This window comes from Ctenopharyngodon idella, chromosome 22 (genome assembly GCF_019924925.1).
Source record: "Ctenopharyngodon idella isolate HZGC_01 chromosome 22, HZGC01, whole genome shotgun sequence".
NCBI lineage: Eukaryota > Metazoa > Chordata > Actinopteri > Cypriniformes > Xenocyprididae > Ctenopharyngodon > Ctenopharyngodon idella.
In genome coordinates this window covers 12,329,742-12,346,559 of record NC_067241.1, presented here as the reverse complement: position 1 = coordinate 12,346,559, position 16,818 = coordinate 12,329,742, and the positions used below count along the sequence as shown (strand labels likewise).

Sequence of the window (16,818 nt, the reverse complement as noted above, 5' to 3'; positions counted from 1 at the left end):
TAGGGCCCAAGCCCTGAAAGGGTGAAATGTTGTCATTGGGGGGGTCGTGGGGGGGCTCTGTGGCACACCCTTTCATATGGTTGTATTTGAGGGGCTCTGTAGTGCACCCCTTTGGATATCTCAAATGGTTTAGCCATGGTGAGGCAACGTATTTATGGTGAAAAAAGAGAAACTGGAAGTGTGTTATAACTAACACGCAAATATAGACTGATTTTGATGAAACTTCAGCTGTGTGTTCGTTGAGGGAGGCAGATCACATGGATGTGACTATTGTGAGTCAAAGTCATAGCGCCACCAACTGTCAACACTTCCTGTTTGTTCAAAATGCTTTGAAATTGCCCTCTTATTTTTACCTGGTTTGCTTCAAACTTTGTCAGTATAATGTCAAAACACGGCAGATGTGGGCCTGTGAAAGGATTCTTAATATCTTAAATACTGTTGCCATTACAACACGTCAAACTTTAATAATATTCCTGGGTGTTTTTGAGGCCCTTAGCCTGCTTTAAATTGCATGAAACTCGGCACATACGTCAAAGTTGTCGGCCAGTAGACATGGGCAAAGCCTTAGAAATGGGTGGGGAGGAGGGGCTCTATAGCGCCACCTTTTGACAAAAGTTGGGGGGTTAGTCTTACCTACAGTCATCAAACTTGGTACATGTATTGTTCTCATCATGCCAGACAACTTTCTAATTTACAGTCATTAGCTCCAACTAACAGGAAGTCAGATATTTTGGTTTGAATGTGGATTTTTTGAATAATAAGGCTCTGAGTTTTTAAGTACTCCTCATTCGCCACCAAACTTGATCAACGAAACAAAGACACTGAAGATGCTAAATTGCGAACGATTGTAGGATATCTCGAACAGTGTTGCCATGGCAAGGGATTAAATTAAGGACAAAAAAGGGAAACAGGAAGTGTCTCATTTACATTGTATCGGGGTGGCTTAAGGAAACGTTTGAAACGTCCTTTCAAATCAAGGTGCATTTAGTAATGTTACATGTGCGTTATGATAAAAATTATTGTATGTGATGAGCCATTGCTTAAAGGTTACCTTCCAAACCGCAAACAAAAAAAGAGTGTATCTGTAAGAGGAACCCACTTAAACAAACAAAAGCCTTCGTGTGATGATGCATTTCACAAACAGCAGATGAATAGTAGTGTTTATTCAAACGAGCACCATTCTGAATAAAACAAATTCATCATGTCCATGTGTCGAGGAGGCATAAAACTCTACCCTCATGCAAAGGTCACTGTAAAATGTACAGGTATCTTTATTGCAGAGAAGATCAAATTCTTTTAAATGTTTACGTCTTTTTATTCTCTGTATAATCTTATGATGTCTTATTGCACCCTCCCCTTTGATATATTTTAGTATGTAACAATTCGTATCTTGTTTCCCTGGTTATTGTGTCGTGATCGTTTGGTTATGGTTGGCTTTCTTGCTGCGTCAGAAGCATCCGTAAACATCATTTACAATAGGTCCATATGAGTCACCATATACATCACACGTCGGTGTCACTTCATGTACCATTTTCCCTTAGAAAATCAAAAAGTTTTAAAAACCGCATCGATAAAAAAACAACACCAGCGAGGAAATCAAACTAAAAATGCAATAGTGTGCTAGAGAGTCATGAGCGTCTCGCCAATAGAAACTCCAGGAATGAATGGCGCCCAATGTCTTATGCATTGTTCGTCGCGCTCCCGTGTGCATTCCTGTCCGTTTAAAAAGTCGAAGTGAGACGTTATGCAAGGAAAAATCGCAATCATCCTGGCATCGCGAGACTGTCTTTCGCAGGCAAAGGCGATTGGAGCCTGAAACGTGGTGGCAACTTTTTTCCCCTCTCCAGTCCGACCTCATACGGTCGTGACCCGCATGACCACCTCGCGGTTTGTGGCGGTCCCGAGCCGCGGGTCGCTGGGCCGCAGCTGGCTGAGGATGTGGAGGATGGTGTAGCCGCAGTGGTGGTTGAGGATAGTCCTTAACCTGCGCACTCGCTGGCCCCCCCTGCTGCCGCTGGCCAGGCCGTGCGGGTTGCTGCGCGAGCCGCGGCCACCTGCCTTACTGCTGGAGCTCACTGGGTCTCCCAAGTCCTTCGACTTCTCATAGTTCAATACTTTCCACTGCTGGTTTACAGCCTGCCATCGCTTGAAGATTCTATACACGGATGAGCCCTCGTGGATTATAAGGCCTGTGAGGAATTATAGATTAGGGGATGTTAATAATTGATTTGATAACACTTTACAAAAACGTTCAATTGTTTACATGAGAAAATGCACTAGGTATCATGAACGAACAATGTTTCTAACTGCGTTTATTCATCTAGGTTAACACTGTTTTATAATATTATACATGTCACATAAATTAACATGTGTTCATGTTATTAGTAGTTATTAACAGTATATTAATAATATTGTAGTATATTAAAAATATACATTTAAAAATTATACTTTATGTATTTTTTTATATAAACATTAATTATTAATATTAAAAAATATATTAATTTATTTTATATGCATTGTATTTTACATAATAATACGAAATGTTACATAAATTATATATATATATATATATATATAATATAATTAAAATGCATTACTTTTTGAAATATTAAAATTGTTTATATAAATTAAAACTATTACAATAATATATATATATATATATGATAATGTTTATGTAATATATATATATATAACTTACATAAACAATTTTTAATATTTTTTAAAAATATTTCATTTAATTATTTTGTATACATTTGAATATTGCTATTAATAATTTAACTAAAGTTCATTGACAGTATACTTATTATATGTAATATTAAAATGTTAAAATGTATTAGTATATCATCAAACAAAGATTAATGATGCTTAAAAAGTATAGTGTATTGTTAGGTTAACATACCTAATACTTTAATATATTAAAAATTATTACAAATTATATATACATATATCAGTGTGTGATTTAGAATAAGTTTTATATATATATATATATATATATATATATATATATATATATATATTTATAATAACAATATATTACATAAATGAACATCAGTACCATCAGTTAATGTATTATGAATGAACATTAAAGTTATTAACAATAGTATATTTATTACTATTAATTAATTTATTTATTACTATTTATTGTTCACAAAATATAACTTTTTTCATTTTAATGTTACAATGTATTAACATGTAGAAATTAACAACCATCTAAACATGCTTAAAAAGTATTATTCATTGTTAGTTCAAGATATTTAACGCATTAACTACTCTTAACAAACCTTATTGTGAAGTGTTCCCATAATTTTCCGATAACAAATTTACATTTACACATATCCAGTCATACGTATATGCAAATGTGTGTTATATTAGTCTATATTAGTCTATGGTAAGTCAAAGAGAGGTCCTAAACATTATTAAAACAAATGTGTGTTTGCACAACATTTATCCATGTTGTTCTACTTCTCACCTATGCACACGATGTCCATGAAGCCGTACATGCCATAGCAGATCTGGAAGAGCAGGTCCTGGCGCTGCCACTTGGCGGACGGGCTGAGAGAAGACCACACCAGCCACGAGATACTGGCAATGAGGAAGAGCGAGCCCAGGATAATGGCGGCGATCTGCACCTTCTCAATCACTGTCAGAGAAATCGCCTGCCACTGAAACACACAGCATTAAAAAAAACACTATAAGACAGCATTTTCTTGCTTTGCTTGTAGAAGCCTATAAATAGAGATGCTAGCCAGTGCTTAGCCCTGACCCAGATACTTCACAGTTTGAGTTAGAGGAGCGAACCGACGCTTTACCTGCAGTGGGTTCTTGGTGCTGATGGCCAGGACTTGGTACTTGAAGTAGCAGAGCTCACAGCTCCAGGAGCCTCGCTCACTGATCCAGCGGATCAGGCAGGGCTGGTGGGTGCAGCGCACGGAGCCGTCGCAGCGGCATGGGCTCAACAGCTCCCCCTGAGGGCAAGAGAGAACGCAATCTGATGACCAACAGATCCACAATCAAAACCTGATCCTGTTTACTATCGTAATAAATGTTCCTAGACTTATAGACCTTATGTTGTGTTTTTAATATGCTTTAAGACAAACCATGTGCAAATTCATAAGTCAACACCAGTATTTTCCTCTTAAAACTGCAGTGAAAAAAAGACAGTCTCAACAGTGTGTACAGTCTCAGTGTTTCTGATGTCACAAATTACCTTGTAACCAATCACATCAACATGTGGGCGTGATTTAGCATATAATTAACAGCGAACTAGCAGGGGAGTCTCAAGAAAGCCAGGTTATCCCGGTATATTTTTCTGTTGATATGAAAAATCGTGTAGATTTAGCAATATGGCAGGTATGTAAGGTATATTACAATGTTATGATGAACTATATGCCTTTCTCCACTGACATTCTCAGTGGAGATCATAAATAAATCATATTAATTACTGTTATGTGTCCGATGTTGTAAAGAGTGATACCATTGTGCAGAGTTTACATCAGTCAGCTGACGGAGTGGATCTCTGAGCTGGCGCGAGCGAGTGGAGGTGGGGCTAATTTGCATATTCATTGATCCGCGTATAATAAATGAAGCAAGGGTCTAGAGTTACATTCAAGCTATTTTAAGGCATGAAGTTTTTTTTTTCACAGGAAAAAACGTTTAAATATGTCTTTTGGTGATCAAAGATGAGTTTTAAGGAATAAAATTATTGACTACAGGGGGACATTAAGTAATAAGCAGGTGAAGTGGATTTACTTATTGTAGAGTTAACTAAAGTTATGAGCATGTTTGAAGCAGATGTCATAAAAAATGTCAGCAGACCAGGAAGATTTTGAAATGAGTGGTTCATTCATAAATCCGTAAGATCTTACCTTCATACTGTCGAAACACCAACCAGAACACAAAACAGCGAGAGCAGCGCTGAAAAGGGGCGGGGCTACATAAGGCCTATTGTGCCAGGAAAATATGTTTCATCAAACATAATAACTTTCTCTGCCTCTGAAATACCCTCTTTTCTGCAAGCGTCACCAAGGAAATAAGATTAGCTAATAATATCATATCCTAACTATTATGATCCAATCAAATCCTGATTAACACAATTAAGTACAGATCAACATTATTTCCAGCTGCATATTCAGTTTTACTTGGAAATGTGGCAGTGAACTGAGCTTTTTTAATGTTATGCACATCTAAGTTGCATTTATTCGAGCAAAAATACAGTAATATTGTTAAATATTATTACAATTTAAAAGAACTGTTTTCTATTTTAATATATTTTATAATGTAATTTATTCTTGTAATGCAAAGCTGAATTTTCTGCATCAGAACTCCAATCTTCAGAATTGGGATAGGACTCGGGAAGAAATCATGTTCATGGATGCGATTATTAACGTTACTGTATGAAGCAGAGCAGGACCGAGTGTTGTAGGAGCTGAACGAGGCCGCTGGAGCGATTGCGCAACACACGCCTCACGAGCAGCGGAACTTTTATTATGCCACAGTCGCCGGCGCCGCTTCCGCTTTTCCAGTCATGAGTATGAGGTAACACAGCTCTGTTTATCATATTAGAGACATCTGAGTGGGTTGAAAATGTTATAATGTTACTCTGTGTGTTCGCTCGGTGGCTGCTGTGAGACACTTGTTTGAGACACACTGCAGTAAGTTAGATTGATTTTAGAATATCATATTAAATGCTGGATGGCTTATGTTGATAAATGGCATGCAATTAATTTTGAAACGTATTGTATGATGGAGAAAATGCTGTATTACTGTTACTAAAAATAAAGCTGCATCTGATTGCGCTATGTTAGCTACTTGCTAGCTACTTGTATTTTACTGCAAAATTCTTACATATTGCACCTTTAACTGTTCAACTGACCAATAAGAATCAAGTAACCAAAAGATTTGTGTAATAAATCTAGTACAGATGGAACTATTTTTTCTGTTTTCCATTTCAATCATTTCGATTTAATTTCATCCAGTGCTACCTAACAAAGCAGAAAGAAGTTGGTTTCCAGAGTCTCAGATAATCACGTAAACAGCAAGTGAACATCCAGTGGGATCACAACACATCTGCTGAAAGCCTCGATGGGCATTACAATCCTGTGACATCTGTTGGCTTCTAAAGCTGCATTGCAGCCGCAGAACGATCCTCATGACTGGACGCTGACCCCCAGGACAGTGTTGTGGTGGAGTTGATTTACGTAAATGAGATATTACTCATGAACCTGTCCGCCGTTACAAATGATAAATCGATCACGGACACAGCGTGCATGCGGCTGCTGACGTGAGCTTTGGACTCCAGACTTATGAGCGTGTGTAGAGGGGCTTGAGGATCTGAAGAGTGTGCAGTTAAAAGACGGGTGAGTTATTCTCGCCTCTACTGCTCCAGACACTCGATCAATACACACCTCTGAAAGTCCTGCAGTGGGAGACGCGCTCTGCAGGTACAGCACTCGTCTCTTCGGTGAATTGTCGGGAAAACGCTTTTGAGAAATTTCATTGGGAAAGCAGCGGCTCTTGCAAACTGTCACTATGGTGCATTATGTGGTTGCTATGCGGTTGCTAGGCTGTTGTCAACAAAAGGGAAGCTTTAAGATGCTTTCCCTGTGGTTTTCCGCAAAAATGGATTAATGTTTGGAAATTAATTAAGACAGCCATAAATGTATTATTATTAAATACAAATATGGAACAAAATAATAAATATTACTATTGTAATATTTCACTGTAAAATAAAAATATCAAGTATTTAAGAAAAATAATAATAATAATAATAATTATTATTATATTATTATTATAATTGCTATCATTATTTTTATTAGTATTATTATATTGTCATATTTATATATAAATATTAAACAAAATAATAAATATTACTTTAATATTTCACTGTAAAATAAAATTTGAGTATTTAAAATAATAAAAATATTGAGTATTTAAGAATAATGATTATATTATCATTATAATGTCATATTGATATAAAACTAGTCAACAAAATAATAAATATTACTTTAGTAATATTTCACTGTAAAATAAAAATATTGAGCATTTAAGAAATATAATCATGATAATAATAACAATAATAATTATTATAATTATATTATTATCATTACTATTATTAAATTTTCATATTGTTATAAAAATATTAAACAAAATAATAAATATTGCTTTTATAATTTCACTGTAAAATAAAATGGGGTACCTAAAATAATAATAAAAATATTGAGTATTTAAGAATAATAATTATTATTATATTATTATCATTATATTGCAATATTGATATAAAATGAGTAAACAAAATACTAAATATTTCTATAGTAATATTTCACTGTAAAATAAAATATTGAGTTTTTAAGAAATATAATCATCATAATAAAAAATATTATTATTATTACTATTATTAAATTGTCCTTGATATAAAAATCTTAAACAAAATAATAAATATTACTATTGTAATATTTCACTGTAAAATAAAATGGCTTTATTGTATTGTCATATTGAAATAAAAATATTTTTAAAAAATACACATTACTATTGTAATATTTTACTGTAAAATAAAATTGAGTATTTAAGAAAATAATAATTAAATAATAATAATAATTATTATTATATTGTCATATTGACATATAATTACAAATTTTGGGCCAAATTATGCAGCCCTACAAACAAGCACGGCAAACTTTGAGCTTTCTTGTTAAATCACATTTTTGTCACATTTTCGCAATTTGTATCAGAAAAACTGCAATTAGATTTCTTTTCCCAAATTTTGCAGCCCTAACTAACATGTAGTTTTCTAGAAAAATAATATATAATATATATAGGGATTTGTTCAGAAGCAAGTACCACTAATAATACAGCATCCACCAAAAAGACTGACAATGACAGTGCCAGGTACTGTATATTTAACAAGAAACCATGAATCAACTAACATTACAGATGTAACGGCAGCATTTAGAGAGCTGCAAGAGAACTTTCAATAGATACAATGTGAATAACAAGTCGAGGATAAAGAACAGGATGTGCAACTGTGGGGCAGAGATACAGGACTGTAAGATTGATATAATCTTTAGAGAAAGACTGCAAACAAAAGAAACACTGAATGGCCTCTGAAGTACTCAGGTACTGCGGCATAAAAGAAGAAAAAAAGGGAAAGCAATCTGCGGTCATTAATTGCATCGATTCGTTAACTGTGGTACCGGCGTGTCTAAATGCAATTTTGAGGTGTGACTAGAATGAGAACCACTTTAAGCTTAATAATCACTATTGATTCTGAGAAGAAACACAGATTTATAATGCGTTCATCTCAATTTGTCTGATAAACACAGAAACAGGCCAGTAAAGAGACCACATCTTTTACTCTGCACTATTGAGTAGTCAGTCCAGTGAAATACAAACCGTAGGATCTACTGTGATGTCCACAATAAAAATCTGGATTTTTTTTTAAATTATTTAAAAGTTAATTATTATTATTAGTATTAAGAATCAATTAAAATGTAAAAATAATAATAATAATAATAATTAAAAGGCACCTATTATGCAAAATTCACATAAATGTGTGTTTGGACATAAATGTGTGTTGGCAGTGTGTGTACACAACCACCCTATAATGATAAAAATCCACCCACTCCTCTTTTTTTAATCCCCATAAATCATAAGCAGTGTCTCAGAACAAGCCGTTTGCAGATTCTGTACAAAGTGACGTCATTTTTGCACAGGCCCCGCCCACGACTGCTGACTGACTCGGCTGTATTAGCATACTGAGTGAGTTGTACACAGTCCGCCATTTTCTCCAGGCTGGAGCATGTCTCCATGTACTCCTGACATTAGAGCCGTTGAAGACTCAGTGGGTTAGTTTTATTTTTAAAGGGAATGCGCCCCCTTATACCTAAATTCGTTTATGTCTGCGCGAATCATTTTACACCAGACAACTTTGTGAACGAATGTCAATACAAAGGAACAATATAACACAGGTTTTGCTAAAACATTGTTACTCAAGGATGGATCAGTACCAACTGTTCTTGATCTAGCTTAGTTTCCAGAGCGATACTGTGTACGGCAGTAACGAAGGTGTACAACAGGCTTGTACTAATAATGGATAAAAGTAAGATGACAACATAAGTTATAACCGTAATTAAACTATACCTGTTCTGTCTCCATGCAGCATATATTCTCTGGCTCTGTAGGCATCATTGTCTGACTCCGGTCTGGACTGAACACTGTTACCGACCGTTTCTGAGATTATTTGTGCGTTCTGACTCCTAACACCGAAGAATGAGCTCTTGAAGCTCCGCCCTCTTAGGCTGGGAGCAGCAGCTCATTTGCATTTAAAGCACTAAAACAACGCATTTTTGCTCACCCCCAAAAAGTGGCAATTTTAACATGCTGTAAAAAATTATATGTGGGGTATTTTGAGCTAAAACTTCACATACACACTCTGGGGACATCAGTGCATTTTTGTTTTAAAACGGTGTTCTAAAATAAAAACGATCCTCGTCTACACTGGCGTTTCCACAACGTTTCAGAAACGATCTCCGTCTACACTACACGGCCGAAAACGCCTGTCACATGCACACTGGGCATGCGCGTACAAGTGTAAACAGTTGCCTCTTGTGCACGTAGGCAGCTGCAGTATTAAAAAAATGCAGAGTTTAACTGCAAAATGGCTGCTAAAAATGACAACAAAGCCAGCAAAGATTGCAGTTCAGTCTCCATGTTATTGTTTACACGGTCGTCAAGGATACGCAGAGCGAACGTGGGCAGCCACGCCATCTTTTTCAAAAGTCTCTGTTTTGGTCAGTTTGTACTGAAAAGCAACCCCGGCGTTTTTAAACTAAAACGGGGTCTGCAGCGTTTTCGAAAGTCTCCGTTTTCGAGAATCGGAAAAAAACGGCGTAGTGTAAACGACAGGCGTAACTGTAGCAAAAATTATGTGTTTTTAAACGAAAACGCACTAGTGTAAACGGGGCCTTATTTTAAATCTTGTAAAAAGGGGCATAATAGGTGCCCTTTAAAATTAAATTAAATTTAAATTAATAAATGAAAAAATAAGTTTTGATTAAAATAAATAAATTCAATTATGTTATAGAAATAAGTATTAAGTTTGAATATGTTAAAACTAAGAAAAGTTAGTCACATGAAATTAATAAGAAATATTTAAGACTATTTCCAGGTCACTAGTCACTACTTAAATAATTAATTTTAAAAAATTTACAAATGGAGTTTCTTGCTTCCATTAAGGTGCAGTCATGCTGGAGAGGATGATCGTCAGGTTTGGATCATATTAACTTGTTGCTAAAAATTAAATGGTAATTAACAAAAAAAATTTCTATTCAACCTTTCACTTATATATTAACAGTTTTGCATCAAAATAACGAATGCAAAAACAGAAGCATTTCCACCTCTGAACCCAACAGCACCTCTCCTGCACATTTCCCATCAAGTTCTCAGTACAGTTGACATCACGAGTCTGTCCAGTCTGATCAATGTGCGCGTTACGATAAGTGGACCTAGATGAGTCATACTGTGCTTTAAAGTACAGCCTGTCCTCCTCTTGTTGTTTCAGTGTATCTAGCTGTTATCGGAGATCCAAGGCCAGATTTTGTTCAGCCAAAATCAAGCATAAGCTGCAGAAGCTCTCAGAACAACCAGCCTAACATCTCTACATCTGTAATTAGCGCTCAAATCATTCTCTCCACATAGTAATCATTGACAAAAAGCTTCGTTTTGTGTGTGAAAAGAGACGGCAGCATCATGGCAGATCACGCTTCGGCGCTAAAGCGAAATATTAAAAAAACCCTCTCAGCTTAATCTGATTAGAGCTCGTATCAAGCACAAACACATCAAAACAAATCAGTTTTACATGTTCCAGAAGCTCTGACAGATCAGAAGGCTGACTAATGAGGACTGATATCACACATCCCCCTTCAGCACGGCAGTCAGATTTAAAGCAAGGAGGTCTATGATTCCTGGAGCTATATGTTTGCATTGTCATTCATCTATACTTGAACAGGAAGTATGCCATTTGAAACGTGACATCATTATGGAGTCGGGTAAATGCTGTAAATGGTGACTAATCACTAAATAGAGATGTGACGTCAAAGGCAGGAAACGGGAAAAAATACTCTAAAATATTATAATCTAATAATAGTTAATTTAATGGTTATACGAACCTTCAAAACAGAATCAGGCACTGGTAATATATCTACAATAATATAATGAAACATTTTTAATTTGTGCTTGTAAAAAAAACATTATTTTTATTATTATCATACTGACATTAATCACAAACTTTTGGCCAAACTGTGCAGCTCTACAAACAAGCACAGCAAACCTGGAGCTTTTTATCACATTTTTAATCACAAACGCAATTTTTATCTGAAAAACAGTAATTACGTTTTTCCCCCAAATCTTGCAGCCCTAAATAACATGAGCAATTTTCTACAAAATTATCTTCAGCTGTGACATCAAAGACAGCAAACAGGGAAAAAACTACTCTAAAATATTATAATCTAAATATTAAATATTGTTTATAAATTATATAATCGTTCATTTAATGTTTTTAAGAACCTTCAAAACAGAATCAAGCATTGGTAAAATATCTACAATGATATAATGAAATATTTTAATACAATGAAATATTTAGTACTTGCAACAACAACAACAACAAAAAAAAATAATAATAATAAAATAAAAATAAAAAATACACAGCTAATTTTGAATGGACACCAATGTAGAAATGTGCTTTTAATTGTTTTTTATTCTAATTAATTTTAATATCCTTTTTTATTTCATTTTTTGCATAAAGTCATGTAGGTTTGGAACGACATGAGGGTAAGTAAATGACAGAATTGCCATTTTTGGTTGAACTATCCCTTTAATTCTGCCAAATGGTGCAGTTATGACATCCACCAGCAGAGGCTAAAGGGGCATTAAATTGTATGTTAATAAAGCTATATGGTCATCTAAACAATAACAAAGAATGGCAGACTTAAACAGACCTTAAAATCCTCCTTATGTCTTTATTCAAGTGCCTGTTTTACTTCCGCCTGTCCAGCACTTTCAACAGCTCATTAAACAATCTACCTGAGAGGCAGGCTTACACTGAAATGCATCTCACATTGAAAAAAGACACCGAGGCTGACATAATCAGATGGACTGCCAGATGGATTGTGTTGGTACATCACTAACATCTTTCCATATTAGCTGATGTCTACGGCTAACTTGCAGCAGACGAGCTTTACAGGTTTTGCACATCTGTTGTTTCGCAGCTTGGCTGCTGACCAAACATCCATCCTGTGTTCCGCCTATACCATACAAATACAAACACACGCTGATTTATCCATGAGAATCTGATTATACTAATACAGCCGTTCGGTTTATTAGATGACAAATCAAGCAGGTCATCCATCAAGCGATAGAAAGCATCGCTCATATTTAGATATAAATCTAATTTGCTCCTTAACATCTTGACAATTAAAAAAGTTCATGCAAGATGCAATTATTATTGTTTTGCCTAACATTTCAGACTCATGGCCTGTATGAACACAACTGTCTTCTTTGCATTGCAAATGAATCAGCTTCTGGCTGCCCTGGGGTTTAACATCCACACTAGGATCTATACATTTCCATACAGAGCGTCATTGAGACGTCTATTGCTCATAAAAAAGCAATCGAGAGGTTAATTGTGTGGACATATTGAACCTTTAAATCGACACGCTCCAATGGCATTCCTGTATCCCATCAAAAGGGAAATGCATTATGTTGCCGATGGTCTTTGTTTCAGGTGGCGTGAGCTAAACATGTTGCCAATACAATTTCTTGCAACTTTAAGACACTTTACATGTTTTATATTTAATGTAAGCAAGCAATACTACAGAACAATATTATTTGTGTAATATTATATAAGTAAGGAATAATTGACGACAGGCGGTTTACACCTCGTGTGTGCATTATTTACTAATAATTTAATGACCTGGAGTCAATTATTCCGTTTATACTACGGTTACCACACCTCAAGACATTGTTGAGATGTTGTATTTCAAGACATTTGTCAGGTTTTTGTCCTTAAAACGCTCTTGTGTGTAGGACTAATTTCTTACGCATCTCATCTCAAGCCTCCATTGCTAATTCCAAAACGTCATTTTAGTGCTAGTAACAGAGGCTTGAGCCATTGATAGCAAAATAATACAGTTATTAACACAGTTAGAGAGAGAGAGAGAGAGAGAGAGAGAGAAATAAGCGTGTGTGAATTACCCAAGTCTGTGCATCTCTCAACAGTGTTCGGCAGCAGCGTCTCTACTAATAGCGAAACTGTACGTTTATCTGCTTCAAGAACAGCGGCGTTATTATCTTGCTAGTGAGAAATGTCATGTAGCTAAACTATTTTACTGATAAAATCGTCAGAGCAACGCTGACAACACGTTTCTGTGTGAGTGTGTGTCCGTACTGTATGTGTGTGCGTTTGCGTGAGAGAGAGAGAGAGCGGGAGAAAGAGAGGATGTGCTTTCCATAGGCTACATAATAAAACGTAATTTTGTGGCAAAAAAACGTGGAAATAATTTGTCATTTTTATCCTATTGTTTACTATATTTATTTGCTTGGTCAGTGTCGTTGTGGGTTTTGGTTCTTTTGCTGTTGTAGGACCTTTGAAATAACTGAAATCATTTGGCGAAGTGATACGGACATGTAATGCGGTCAAGACCTGCCTGGAACTACTTTAGCCGTGCGTTTCCCTGAAAATAAATTATTTTTCTGCTTATAATAGTTTTTTTTTTTTTTTTAAAGAAATCATATTAAAGTGTTCGCGTAAGTGTATTTACATAAATGAGTACTAAAAAATATTTTGGACAACATGTAGACCCTACTTAGTTCATAATTATATTGACGAAAAATGAGCAATGCTAATGAACATGTTGTTACGCTGTGGAGCTGTAGTAATTCACTACAGTAACAATAACAAGCAGCATGTGCAACATGGCCACTGCATTATAGTGTAGCTACCACTAACATTTACATTTAAAATGGCAAATATGCCCTTAATAGACTAAACCAAATACGCACAGGCCTTGTTATTGTGCTCACACATGTGGGATAAAACAGCGTTAGGGTACCTGTTCAGGCCCTTGGAAGCAGATTCGACACTGGGGTGTTCTCATGCCGCTGGCCGTGCTGCTGGAGAGGCTGACCGCGTCCAGGCCCGCCTGCAGTTTCGGGTCTTTCTCCTCAAACGCCAGGCTCCTGGGCCTGGGGTCGCTCCCGTAGTATTCTTCCTCATCATCGCGGCTGGAGCAGTCAACGAAGGGCGGCCATCCGCAGCCGCCCATCCCGAGCCCCCTCATTCTGTCGGACCGTCTGTTCGGCTCTGCGTCACTGTCGGACCGTCTAGAACCGGATCGCATGAAAACCAGCACCTTCAGTTCGTTAAAAAACATGCGGATCCGGTTCTTGAACATGTTTGACTACATGTGTGTGTTGTATGGCTGAAACGAAATTGTCTGTTAATTGTTTACGAAAAGAGTGGTTATTTTTTAAATTAGTATATATGTTTATTATTATATATAATGCTTATATTATTGTTGTTATTTTTTATATATTGTTATTATGCATTATTATTGTTGTTGTTTTTGTTAGTATTGTTATAATTATTGTTGTTATTGATTCGTTTAGGCCTGTTATTAATATTTTATTCGGGAGAAATGCAGTTGCTACCCTAAAGCCTCAGAGGAAAGTGTCCAAACCAAAGGTAATTGGTCAGAAAAATCTCTGGGCTTGTTATTTTCCGTCCGATGGCATGTATGTTCCTGTTAGGGCCGATGTTGTTTCTCCAGATGCTGTTACAATCATCATAGGTCGCGAGGATGACAATAATAAGCCTATGGTATTGCAATAAATAGCCAGCAATGCATTGTTCCAGCTCTAAAGAAATGTAATTTTCATAAACTCCCAGCAATCCAAAACCTGGATGCACGGATGAGAGACGAGGAAGATGCAAAATGGCATTTCAGAGCATCACTGCCACATACAGTCATCGTCGCGGATCCTTCAGCATAAAAACATAATCCAAAAGAGCTGGAAGTTAGATTCAGGTGCAATCCTATAGTTTTGTTTATTGTTCATCAGAGGCATCATGACGAAGCTTTCACATCATTTCCTTGTGCATCTCCCCATCGACATATTCCAACGCCACCTCCCATCCCAAACACAAACACGGAGCTCAGAAGAATCCATTAGGTTGGTGTCTTAAAAACAACAGTAATAATGGCAGTTTTGGCTGAGGAGCAGAGGGAAATGCCAGCATCTTGTCTCCATTTGAAGTTCATCACCATCCCCCTCCCGGCCCGATATGGTTCCTCGCCACGTTCACGTTCAAAGGAAGATGGAGCTTCCAGAAAGGAAAAATAAAAGGCACCGTGCGCAGATTCGCCTATTTTCCTTCTTCGCAGGGTGTGATAGGCAGTCGGAGCGGCTGATGCTGTGGATCGTAATGTGATGGGGATGCTGATGCTGCTCCCCTCTGATTCATCCTCGAAATGGACGTTCTGCCGTGCGCATCAACACACGGCCCTTGTTTCCAAGGCGCGCTCTCGCCCAATCAAAATGATTCATTTACAAACGTCTCGCTGCCGTGCGCGCTCCTGCTCGATTCTCCCGTGGGAGATTCCAAGTATGCTGATTTTTGACGGGCGCCGCTGTCCAAGGTGCTGATCTCTCGTCGTGACGTTTCCCCTACGTGTCAAAGAGACGCGGGAAATATAAATGAGCTTTATGGGTCATTCCTGCTATGCAGCACCCATTGAACTCTGCAACACAAAAATTAATAAAGATTAAACCATAATTCCACATATGTGACCCTGGACCACAAAACCAGTCATTTTTTTAAAATTGAGATTTATACATCATCTGAAAGCTGAATAAATAAGCTTTCCATTGATGTATGGTAGTATGGTTAGTTTGTTAGGACAATATTTGGCCGAGATACAACTATTTGAAATTCTGGAATCTGAGGTTGCAAAAAAATCAAAATATTGTGAAAATTGCATTTAAAGTTGTCCAAATGAAGTCCTTAGCAATGCATATCCACTTACAAAAAATTAATTTTTGATACATGTACGGTAGGAAATTTACAAAATATCTTCATGGAACATGATCTTTACCAAAGACTATAGAATAACACATGACACGTCACTCGTATTGTTTTGAATGGGAGAAAGTGCAAAGCATAATATGGCGGAATAAGTCCCGCCTTCTAAATAAGAGCCAATCGCCTATTGGTAAAGTCATCGGGTCACTGCAGCGGCCGTTAGAAACTCCGGTTCCTATAGAAACAGTCAGACATGGGCCTCCGAAATAAAGCACAAGAGACGCGCATTTAGGACTGCGCATGCGCATTAGCTTGATCCAGCCTGAATTATAGCCTACCGTTTTTTGTCATGATTCGAGCGTTTAGAAACAAAATTTATGAAACAGTTGTTGTCAGATTTCATTGGTGATTTCAAATATGAAATTTAATCGAAAGCTTGGCGAACAGCTTTGGAGAATTTGATGTTTCCCCATTCAAAGAGATAGGAGCTGCACTTGAATGCCCAAGAGGCGTTTCAAAGATGGCCGCCGAGTGAAATGACTTGGCCTAAAAGTGACTTTGTCTTTACTTAATATCCTAATGATTTTTGGCATAAAAGAAAAATCGATAATTTTGACCCATACAGTGTAATGTTGGCTATTGCTACATATATTCCCGTGCGACTTATGACTGGTTTTGTGGTCCAGGGTCACAAATGTGCTCTAATCAAGCTCAGGCGATGTTAGTGGAGACTTTATTTGGATAAA

General features: G+C 36.6%; 1 protein-coding gene across 1 annotated transcript; it reads right to left on the bottom strand.

Annotated features, from left to right (window-relative positions):
- Nucleotides 1-1,143: 1,143 nt before the first annotated feature.
- marchf9 (membrane-associated ring finger (C3HC4) 9) lies at nucleotides 1,144-15,793 on the bottom strand. Its single transcript, XM_051881016.1, has 4 exons — nucleotides 14,103-15,793; nucleotides 3,810-3,965; nucleotides 3,470-3,662; nucleotides 1,144-2,189 (listed from the first exon to the last, which is right to left on the bottom strand). The coding sequence occupies exons 1-4, from the start codon at nucleotides 14,442-14,444 to the stop codon at nucleotides 1,855-1,857; spliced, it is 1,026 nt and encodes a 341-aa protein (XP_051736976.1). The 5' UTR covers nucleotides 14,445-15,793; the 3' UTR covers nucleotides 1,144-1,854.
- Nucleotides 15,794-16,818: the final 1,025 nt, after the last annotated feature.